The 11,965-nt window shown below is 33.9% G+C and overlaps 1 protein-coding gene across 1 annotated transcript in view; it reads right to left on the bottom strand.

Annotated features, from left to right (window-relative positions):
- The window catches only part of LOC149532333 (GTPase activating protein 1-like), a 77,795-nt gene extending 66,669 nt beyond the window's left edge, over positions 1–11,126 (bottom strand). The window contains exons 1-2 of the mRNA XM_089805111.1: positions 10,955–11,126; positions 10,728–10,840 (exon numbers count right to left, since the gene is read on the bottom strand). Of these exons, the coding sequence (XP_089661237.1) occupies positions 10,728–10,840; positions 10,955–11,018 (177 nt within the window). The 5' untranslated portion in view covers positions 11,019–11,126. The remainder of the gene's footprint in view (positions 1–10,727; positions 10,841–10,954) is intronic.
- Positions 11,127–11,965: the final 839 nt, after the last annotated feature.

Genomic DNA, 11,965 nt, shown 5'->3' on the forward strand with positions numbered 1-11,965 from the left:
ATGGCCTTTACCTTCTCTAGATCCATTTTGAGACCCTCAGCTGATATAACAAACCCCAAATAGACTAACTCCTTTTTGACGAAGCTACACTTCTTCAAATTAATCAACAATTTCTCTTCCATAAACCTTTTAAGGACACTATGAATGTGCAATAAATGTTCATCCAAAGACTTGCTAAAAATTAAAATATCATCCAGATACAATAACAAATTTTCCCAAGAATTTCTTTAGTACCTCATTCATAAGTTGCATGAAGCTGCTTGGCACGTTGGTCAGTCCAAAGGGCATGACTAACCACTCATATAGACCCTCCTTGGTATTGAATGTAGCCTTCCACTCATCTCCCTCTCATATCTATATCTAGTGATAGCCACTCTTGAGATCTATCTTTGTGAAGTAATGAGCTCCACTCAAATAGTCCATAAGATCATCCATTCTTGGAAAAGGGAACCGATACTTGACGGTTATTCTATTTATAGCTTGAGAGTCTATACACATTCTCCACTCTCCATCCTTCTTTGGTGCTAGCATTGTAGGTACTGCACATGGACTCAGGCTTCTCCTAAATCAAACCTTTCCTCAACAGCTCTTGGACTTTTTTTTTAGCTCCTCAATTTCAGTAGGAGTCATCCTATGAGAAGCCTTGTTAGTCAAACTAGCTCTAGGGATTAAATTTATTTGATGACTGATTTGCCTTACTGGAGGCAACCCTTTTAGAACATTATCAGAGATGGCATCTCCATACTCACTTAATACGCCTAAAACTTCAAGTTGAATTTCACTACTTCCTTCCTTATCTTTTCTAGGAATCAAAGCATAACACATACGTTGATGTTTCATGCCATCCAAAAATTTTCTTCCATCAAGATAACATACCCTAGCACTACCACATACCTTTTCACCTTCCTTTATCAAGGGCTTTAGTTTGTGGAAAATTCCATCCTTTGTTAGAGAGTATGTATTTGTATGACCATCATGTACAACATGCCTATCAAACTGCCATGACCTTCCCAATAATAAATGGTAGACATCCATTAGGATGATGTCATAGAGAACCTCATCATTGTAACTCCCAATATTGAACTTCACTAGACATTGTTCACTAACCAAAAATTTATGATCATCCTTCACCCAAGCAATCCGATAGGGTTGGGGGTGTTTCTCCCTCTTGAGCTTTAGCTTTGAAACCATCCCTTTTGACACCAAGTTGTCAGTGCTTCCACCATCAAAAATCAAATCACAACATTTACCCTCACACTTGCACTTGGTACGAAACAAACTCCTCCTTTGTCCAAGTTGAATATCATTTCTTAGTAAGACCCTTTAATTTACTAGAATCTCTCCTCTTTCTATATCCTTTGAATGTGATGACTATGCATCCTCATCCACATGAGCAACCCTTGATTGTCCATTAGCTCTCCTATCTATCCTTCCTTGGCATTGAGGGCATTCAAAGGCACGATGACCTTGTTCATTGCAGTGAAAATAGGTGCCACAAAAGCCTCCTCTTCTAGAACCTTTTCCACATCCTCTACCTCTTCATATCTAATCTCCAAAGTTTTGATCATGGGAGCGATTGAAAGCCTCATTCCTCTAGTTTTGACTAGTAACCACATCTTCATTTTTCCTCTGGTTCTCATTTTGGCCTCCAAATGACCTACCACCACCCCTTCCTCATTGACTATGCCCTCTTTGCCTTCCATCAAACCTTTTGTTTAGCTTCTCCTCAACTTGCAAGGCAAATTGGAATGCCTCTTCAATACTAGTCATTCTAACCAGACTTAACTCCTCATGAATGCTAGGTCTTAACCCATTAAGGTAACGAGAAACCTTCTCTTTTTTTTCTTCTGCATGCCCTACCCTAATAAGAGCTTAGTAAAATTCCTCTATATATTCTTGGATAGGTTTTCCTACTTGTTTTAACCCTTGCATTTTCTTGAACAAATCAAGCTCGCAATCAACAAGAATGAACTGCTTCTTTAGTTTGTCCACCATGCAATCCCATCTTGTGGTTTTCTCCTTTCCTCTTCTATTTCTTTCCAACTAAACCTCTTGCCACTAGATTTTTGCATGGCCTTTCATTTTGGCTTTCTCAAACTTAACCCTATCTAGGTCCCCAATATCCTCATACTCAAAATATTCCTCTAATTCATTGATCCAGTCGATCAACTCATCTAGGTTTAGACTTCTCAAAAACATACCTACATCAATTTTAGGTCTTTTTACAAGCTTAGAAATGGCCCTAAAATGTCTCACCTCTACTTGGTTTAGGAATTCTCTGTCTCCTTCCCTATTTCCTTCTTCTTCATTTTCTTCCTCACTTTCATTGCTTGTGGCAACATTCATCCCTCTATGGATCACCTCCTACAATTCTTGGACTTGTCTCTAGAGGGCTCTAACCTCAAGATTAATAACTCCAGCCCATCCACCATGCTCCCTTCATGGAGGAATCTTCTTGTCTTACACTGACAACCACACAGTCCTGGTGCAAACTGCCTCACAGTCGGCACTCTGTCTACACACTCAGGAAAACCTACTCTAATACCACTTGATGAAGACACTAACCACAATTAGAATGAATGCAATAGGGGAAAAGGGAAATATTATTATTAGTAAAATATGTTACTACATTTAGTACATGTAAACAGACCCAAATACATGCCCTGTGGGCTTACAATGGTCAGATCTTGGAGAAAAATCCTCCTCATAGTACCTTCTCTCAAACTCCACCAAAAATTTCCTTTACAATGCCATAAATGTTCTTAAATAAACCCTAATTAGGTTTAGGGTTAGGATTAAATTCTAGAGTATTCCATTTGGAATCCACTACCAAAAAAAAAGGTTCTAGAAATCATGTTAGAAGCTAGTGTAAAATTAGAAGAATCTAGAAATGGTAGTTGAACTTCTAGGAGGTATAACTTTTGATCTGGGACTCTAATTGATAAACCATTTACATTTTTGGAAAGCTCTCAAATTTATCTATAGCCTTATGGAACATCTTTTCTCATCCCCCATTTTTGGGCATGTATGAGGTCATTTAATGCCTCAAATCTAACTCAAAAGCATTCTTACGGGTCTCCAAGCAACTTTAAACTACAATAACTTTCAAACCGTAAAGCCTTTTGACCTAATTCTTTTTGTGGAGTATTTTAAATTAAAAATGTAATAATCCCTCCAACTTACACCCTCTAACTCATCATAATTATGACTCAATTACAAAATAACCAATTTTCTATATTGATACATATCCCAAGGTGTTTAAAAACTCTAACCTAGAAAACCAATAGTGGAACTATGAGAGTTGGAACCTTTATTTGACCCAAATGGGTATCTAGAAATGAAAAAACTTTAAACAAAAATTGAAACTAAGCATATTTTTTGGGTGATACAAGATTGCCCTTACACCACTAGATGCTCTTGCATCAAATTTTTACAATCCTAGACTTTCACCATTAAGAACAAGAAGAGTATTAGTAACAAAGTAGTAGATGCTTTAAGTAGAAGGTTGTTGAAAGCATAGGAAATTTAGTTAAAAGGCATTGCAGTAGAGGAATTCAAAGAACTCTATGTAGGAGATGAAGATTTCTCATAAGCCTAGAAGGTATGATCATCTTTTGAAAATTATCTTAATAGTAGTTTGCTAATTAGACATTGCAAAATGGTTTATTGTTTAAGGAAAATTAACTTTGTGTTCCAAAAGGTTCAATGAGAGAGAACCTTATCCAAGAAAGACTAATGGATGTTTGAGTGGACACCTTGGATTAAAAAAAATCCAAGAGCTTGTAAGTAGATATTATTATTAGCATAGGATGCAGAGAGATGTAAGAAAGTATGTTAAACAATGTGTCATTTTTTAGAAAGAAAAAGGAACCTCATCATATACTGGTTTGTATCAACCATTACCCATACCTGATAGACCTTGGGAATGTCTAAGTATGGATTTCATTGTGGGGTTACCTAGAACTAAAACATGTTTTGATAGTGTGTTTGTAGTAGTGGATAGATTCAATAAAATCAGTCATTTTATACCATGTAAAACCACTCATGATGTAAGCTACATAGCACAATAGTTTTTCAAAGAAGTAGTTAGGATTCATGGATTACTAGTCAATATTTAATGTCTGATGGAGATGTGAATTTCATGGGTCATTTTTGGAAAACATAATGGAGGAGATTGGGAAAAAAAAAATTCAATAGCTCTGCATACCATCCTTAGACTAATTGTCAAACTTAAGTGGTAAAAAAAGTACTAGGAAATATTCTCAGATGTCCAATAAAGGAATATGCAAAAACTTGGGATCAAGTTATATCATAGGCAAAATTTTCTTACAATGACAATATCAATAGAACTACTGGTAAGAGTCCATTCTAGATTATTTATGGAAAACACCCCAGAGGAGTTTTTGAACTCAGAGAATTAAAAACTAAGATCAATCAATGCACATGCTAAATATTTTGCTTAGTCCATGAAAGAAATAAATGATCAGGTCAAGAGAACTCTGATAGAGGAAAATCAGAAATTGAAGGAAAAGGTGGATGAAGGAAGAAGGGATGTGCAATTCCAAATTGGTGACTTGGTATTAGTGCACTTGAATAAATCCAGGTTACTGAAAGGAATGCCTAGAAAATTGTAGATGAGAAGAATTGGCCCTTGCAGAATTCTGGAGAGACCTATGGAAAAAATGCTTATAAAATTGATTTACTTAAGGACTTATGGTTATCACTAGTCTTCAATGTGAAAGACCTAATTGCATACAATAGACCTGAGATTTGAGAGGATACTTAGAAAATAGAAATGGAGAAATATTTTGAAGAGATCAAAATACTAGTACAACAGAAACTGCAAGCAAAAAGGATATTGGAGTCTAGAGTAAAGAAAATGGCAAGGCATTGAATATACATGGAGTATCTTGTTCAATGGAAAGGGTTACCTATTATAGAATCTACTTGTATTGATGAAGAAGACTTCAAGAAATGAGGCATTAGTCTGACATTGTTGCCGACTAAGCCAACTTAAACTCTTTTTCGTAGAAGGGGAGAATGGTGTGGAGCACTCTAAGGTTTTACTCCAAGCCCTAGTTTATTTTTGTGCTCATGTTCAAGGATTGGATCACATTGAATAAGCATTTCAAATAAGTGTCATGAGGACTTTAAAATTTTCATTTTATTTTGCATTTTCATAGCTAGACCAGTTAAGTTCATTAACTATGCAAAGTTGCACAACTGTTAATAATGAGGTTTTGCATGATCTCAATAGTTAGCAAGATGAACTATGAAAGGCATGTGAAGTGGCAAGAAAGTGAAGAACAAGGGTTAATCCACAATCACAACCATCAAAGGCTAATAGAAAATGAGACATGTGAAGATGTAAAATAGTTAAGATGGAAGCTTAGCACATGATCATGTAACTTGAAATGAAAAACATCAAATAAAGACAAAAAAGTTGCAAAGGAAGGAAAGATAGTAGATCACATCATCACAACTGCTAATGGTTAAGGAAACATAACTATAGCGAAACAACAATCAAAGGCAAAGAGATGGTTTTGCATCCTCATAAGCCATAAATGTTAAGTTAGGTAAACCATGGCGAATATGTGCTCAAAGGATCACAAGGTTGCAAGAGGAAAAAGACAATTAAGGAAGATAGTTGAGAAGTTGCACCAAACCTATTTTTGCATGATCACAAGGTTATGTAGATAGTTAGAAGGAAGTGATGTGAAGTTGTGACTAGTGTTCACAACATCACAATGATGAAGTAGAAAGTTAAGGGATAAGTCATGAAGGTGTGGAAACATTAAGAAGACAGCTAGGTGCAACATTGCCACTTGGAACATAGTCAACATAGAAAGAGATGTGATGGAGAAATAAAGACTTGTTTGCAAAGTTGCAAGCTAGAAAATTAAAAAGAGGAAAAGAGAATATGCGGAGTAAGAAAAATGACACATCAGCTAAGAAGCTATTACAAATGAAAAAAGAAGTTGCAGAGTTGAAGAAGGTCATTGAGGTTGAATCTTGATGATTTGTTGAATGAAGCTAGCATGGATATAAAAGTTGAAGGTCCTCAATGATACAAGAGAGTTAGAGAGTTAGAGAATCAACATAACAAGAATTGTAGAAGCTAGTAGAGTGTAAATTTTAGTAGATAGAGTTTACTTGAATGTAATGTAATTTTAGAATTCAATAGAAGATATTTCTAGTGTGTTAATCAATTTCAGTCTACAATTTTTTTTCTATTGGTAGAGATTAGTAGAGTAGAATTTTTTATGTGGGAAGAGCTCAATAAATGAATTCTTCTTGATCTCTATGAATCTTGATGATTTGTTGAATGAAGCTAGCATGGATATAAAAGTTGAAGGCCCTCAACGATACAAGAGAGTTAGAGAGTTAGAGAATCAACAGAACAAGAATTGTAGAAGCTAGTAGAGTGTAAATTTTAGTAGATAGAGTTTACTTGAATGTAATGTAATTTTAGAATTCAATAGAAGATATTTCTAGTGTGTTAATCAATTTCAGTCTACAATTTTTTTTCTATTGGTAGAGATTAGTAGAGTAGAATTTTTTATGTGGGAAGAGCTCAATAAATGAATTCTTCTTGATCTCTATGTTTAGTCAAATGGACTATTTGAGTCAAGAAGAATCCTCTACACATATGTTCCTTTATTTTTTGTTTGTGTGTGTGATGGAGCTAGCTCAAAATTCAAAGCAAGGTCTATGCAAGCAAGGCATGTCTTAGTTAGGAACTTGCTAAGAGAGGAGAAGTGAGAGGAGAGTGCATGATTGATCTTTATCAATCATGAGAAGTGGTGTTTTGATAGTCTTTTTGTTGGGTAGGAATCCTTGAGAAGTGGGAGAGATTAGTTCCCCTAGTACTTGGGTCAGGTAGTAACCCTAGGGACCTAATAGTGAGTCTAAGAAGTCCTAGAAGAGATTAGGACTCAGGGTGGAAGGTGACCTCCCCATCAAATGTAAAGATCAATGGTTATGATAGCACTGTAATGTTCCAAATCTGATAGGATGCATCTCTAATTTTGTATCGAGCTCAAAGATGTTGTACAATAGAAAGTGGATGGTCATTCAAGGAAGGAAGTGGATTGTTGTATGGGGAAGGAAGTGGATGGTCATATGAAGAAGGAACTTGATGGCTGTACAAGGAAGGAAGTGGATGGTCACACATGGAAGGAAATAGATGGTCGTATAGGGAAGGAAGTGGATGGTCATACAGGGAATGAACTGGATGGGTGCACATGGAAGGTATGAGGAAGGAACAAGATGACCACATGGGGAAGGGATTGAATGGGTGTCTAAGGAAGGAACTGGATGAGCATATGGGGAAGTAACTAGATGGTCGTATGTGAAAGGAAGTGGATGGATGGACAAGGAAGGAAATAGATGGATGTATAGGTAAGGAAGTGGATGGGCATACATTGAAGGAAATGGATGAATAAACTAGACTTGGCCTACGTAGTCATCAATGATGTCAAGCCCTAGTGCAGATGGAAGTAATAATATAAGAAATACATTCACCAATCATACTGATAAATTTCAATTGCATAGATAATTTCAATCAAGTTAAGAAATGTATATTCCATTCCAATTAAAAAAGAGAGTATATTCTCAGATAAAGATGGTGCTCCAGATGTGCCAAATCCAAAGCAAAGGAATCTAGAGATGGAATTGGGTGAGGCTTGAATCCCACCAAAATTAGAATAGCCAAGTAGGGAAGATCTTCCACTTCCAAAATGACAAACAAATTAGAAGTCTAATATGAATTCATAGCACAAAGAAATAATCCAAATCACATACTAACAACTTCCTACATGCTGCACATAAATACCCTTCAGAGAAAAGTCCAAGGGTTTACAAAAGAATGCTGACATGACAAACATTTACAGATAATTAATAAAAATTGCCCCCCTTTATTAAATAACTAAAGGTCCAAATAATATTGTTTAATTTTTGGGGCCATTAATTATTTAAAGTATTTTATTAAATTGGGGACATCACACCTCAAAGGTATTTTTCATCTCATCAATATAATCTCCATTACTTTGTAGAATATTGACAATTCAATTTTCTTTCCTTTTCCTTTGCAAGAAAATATTTTACATTCTTAAAGGTAAATTATGAAAATTAAGAAACTTGAACACCCATTCCTTTTGACTTGATTAATATTTAATAATATAAACCATAACAATATTTAGACTATTAATCGCAATTAAATGTATATATATGTAGTAAATGAAACATAAAATCAAGTTAATTATTTATAGTGATTGAATTTGGTAGTGAAGAAAATAATGTTCACTAATAGATTGTGACGATATAGTAGTGAAGCTTAGGACTATTTCCTTGCCCAATTACATTAGGAATGATAAGATGCATTGAAAGGAGATGGAACAAGATGATATGAAAAAAAGGAAGACTTTCTAATTATGTGGAACAAACAATAACTAGTAGTTAAAATTTGACTACAAATTCAAAAGGAAAAATGAGGCAACTTCCTATGCTATAAAATTAAGCCTAATATGGATTGTCAATGATGAGTTTGAATGTAGGAGGTAGGTGGAGTCACCCTTGACCCCTAGAGGCACTCTTGAAGTGCCAAAAACTAATCAAAAGGGGTAGGATATGAAGTAGATAGTTAGTAGGCTTATTATTGACTTCATAGCTCTATATCTTGTAACCTACACACAAAATAAAAGGAAAATTTTGGTTTGAAAGGAGCTTAGTTTAAAAACATGAATAGAAATTAGCCTTGAATTGAAATTGCATAAAGAAGTTCAAGCATGTTGTAAGTAGTAGAGACTTGACAAAGAACTATACCATGATTAGTGTAAATTTTTCTTGAAATGAGGTCACAAGGGTTAACACAATAGCATGACTCCAAAAAGACTTAAAAGGACATAAAAGAACATGCTAATATGGTGATTGATAAATGCTTGTACAATGTTTGAAGAAGAAGAGTGCTTAGTTTCTCCTTGAATGCTTGGACATTATTTTCTTGCTTGATAATGGATATGAATGGATCTCTTGATTGCTTGTACAAAATAAGGAAGGTAGCTCTCTTCTATACCTTATCAACCCTAGCCATTTCAAGGCTCAAAACTCTGAGAGGATTGACAAGAATTTGAAATTCCACTCAAATTTGATATCACAAGATTACTTAAAACTCTTTAAATATCACACATACTCATTTAAATATTGTACATGATAATAAAAATAATTTTATTCATACAATAAATCTATAAAATGTTTAATATTTATATAAATTGAGAGTTTCAAAAAAAACTTAATTTTCATTTAAAATATATAAAATTATACATTTTATAAAAAATATATAATTAATACGTGTCGGTCTTGTAAAATAATTAGAAATATTTTTTTAAAGAAGACAACTTCAATAATAATAGGGGAAGCATAGAGTAATTGTTATAGTTTACTTTAAGTGCCAACAAAGCTTAGACTACACAATATTTTGACAAATTTAGCTAGTTACACAATATTTTTTAACTTTTGAGTAGTTCGTTATAGAATTTAGAATCGTTGATACTTTGAACCACTTGTTCTTTGAGTGTTTCTTGCTAGAGAGATTTGAAACCTAATTGGCTTTTCTATAAAGAAAATATTAGTATGTTTAAGTTAGTATATGGAAATTTTAGATCAGCCTTGGGAAAAATTCTAATGTTTTATTATCTTGTTTTTTTTGTGGAGTTTTTTTTGGAAATTTAGAAATGACATTCTTTTCAATTGTAGGGTTAAAGTTCTTACCAAGTCTCAAAGGAGACTCATTTTCTATAATGTTGATATGTAGGTATTTTTTTACCTTGAGATTGGATAAAAATAAGTTTGACAATTTACTACAAGATGACATGTTGAGGGTGTGGATGTGAGAGATATCTCACATGCACACTTGGTTTAGATGGACACAGGAAAGAATTCCATTTCAAATTGCTTTGGAGAATTTTAAAGTAGTCTTGAACCACCAGAAAAAGAGACATAATAGAGAAACAAATTTTTCCAGTTGCATCAATCCCTTTAGCTTCCATTCCTCTAGCCCCAATCTAGGTCCTAGTTTCTAAGCGAGTTTTGCACCCTTAGATCGATAAAGGGACAACTAGGATGGGTGACATGGGTGGATTGAGATGGAAATGAGTTATCTTCTACACTGTTGATGCTAGTTCTGTATATGATCTACTATTCATGTACAATGATGGTATTGCAAAGTTGCTTGTCACAATCTATACATGTATTCATGATGCTCAACCATAAGACCCTTTTTTGTATAAGAAATATCCTGGAATGATCAAGTTGATGAATTGACAAATTGATACTATATTTTGAACATATTATATCTGCAAAAAAAAAACTACTTAAATTCCCCAATTATCATGTATTCAAAATTACTAGTACTTCAAAACAAATTTCTTAATAGTCATTTACAAATATCCTAATACTAACCAAGAAAACTAAAAATATATGAAATTTACAAATCAACTTTTGAATTATAATTTTTTTAACTTTAAAAATCAGTAATTTTAAAGTTGAATACATAAAAAGTAAAAATATAAGACTATTAGACTGCACTCCTATGGATACTATGAATGAAACGTTCCAACAGTCCACCACTTCAAGAAAATTCTGATAAGAAAAGGCAAAATAGATGATTGATAACAATAATATATTTGTTCAAACACCAAAAAATGTGGAAAGGAGGGGAGTCAACTCACTTGATGACCAAGCTTAACGATGACGTAAGGGTCGCTGCTGATGAAATCCTTCTTCACCAAATTCTTACCTTCTCTTACACGCACTTTTAATAGTCCAATGTAATCCACCATCTCTGTACACCACAGTTTTTCTTTTCCTTTTCAGTTAACTAACTACATACACAGACACAGACACAGACGTGCATCTAAATCATTTGAATAGATAACGAGGAGTTATTTTTTCTCACCTAAGTTGGAACACAGAGTCTGCAGCTGCAGATATGGAGAACAGGGTCCCATGAGGCACTGCATTTCTTTTTTATCACTTGTTGTTAGCAACCATAAACGGGCAAAAACCAGTATGCTGTATTTCTTGATTTCTTTAGAAAGGTTTTAATGATGAGCGTGCATGTAACGCAACATAACAATAATATTCCCACACTTTCGGTGATGAGAAGCACCCATTTTCTTTGTTCTTTGGTCTTGAATTTTCCTTAAATTCTTATTCCATACTGCCGTTGATGGTGACAAAATAACCTTCATATCCAGTCTAACTTGGAAAGAGCAAAAGCATTCACATTAAAGTGGGAAAAAGCAATATGAATGGACAGTAGAGTTTTGTTTTCCCCATCAAAGAATAATTCAAGGAAAGTCAGCAGCTCATCAAGTTAAACAATGCCATGTCTCTCTTTAGTGACGTTGGTCATTGTTCTCTTGCATAAATGAAGGCGCAAATTATGTTATTTTCCTTTTTGACAATTTCGCTCTTCATTTGTGTTTCAGCCGGAGTTTTTGTTTTATAGATTTTGTTTTATTTAATATTCATCAATTTTTTTGGGTTCGGTACTAGTGTTTTAGGTTTGGAATTTTGTTTTAATTATTATGTATAAATTCATTTGAAGATTTTGAAATTAATATATTTATAGTATTTAGGGGCTGTTAGGATTGTACTGAAATTGGATGTCGATTTGAATACATATAATTTGCAAAAAAGTCTTTTGATGTGAGGATTGTTATAAATCATTTCTAAAATTCTTCAACTTGTTATTAATGATTTAATTTTTGTTGTAACTTAAAAATGATGAAATTCTAAGTTTTTTTAATAACTCAAATGACTAATTTGGTGATTGGGTAAACGAATAATTAAATAATTGGTTGCACAATTGACTAAATAAATGACCATTTCTCTATTTCTTTTTGTTTCAAATTTAAAATAAAAGGCTCAAATCCACAAAGAGGTGGAGGTAAATAAAGGAACC

This window comes from Cupressus sempervirens, chromosome 10 (genome assembly GCF_028749045.1).
Source record: "Cupressus sempervirens isolate cs-2001-9-10 chromosome 10, ASM2874904v1, whole genome shotgun sequence".
Taxonomy (NCBI): domain Eukaryota; kingdom Viridiplantae; phylum Streptophyta; class Pinopsida; order Cupressales; family Cupressaceae; genus Cupressus; species Cupressus sempervirens.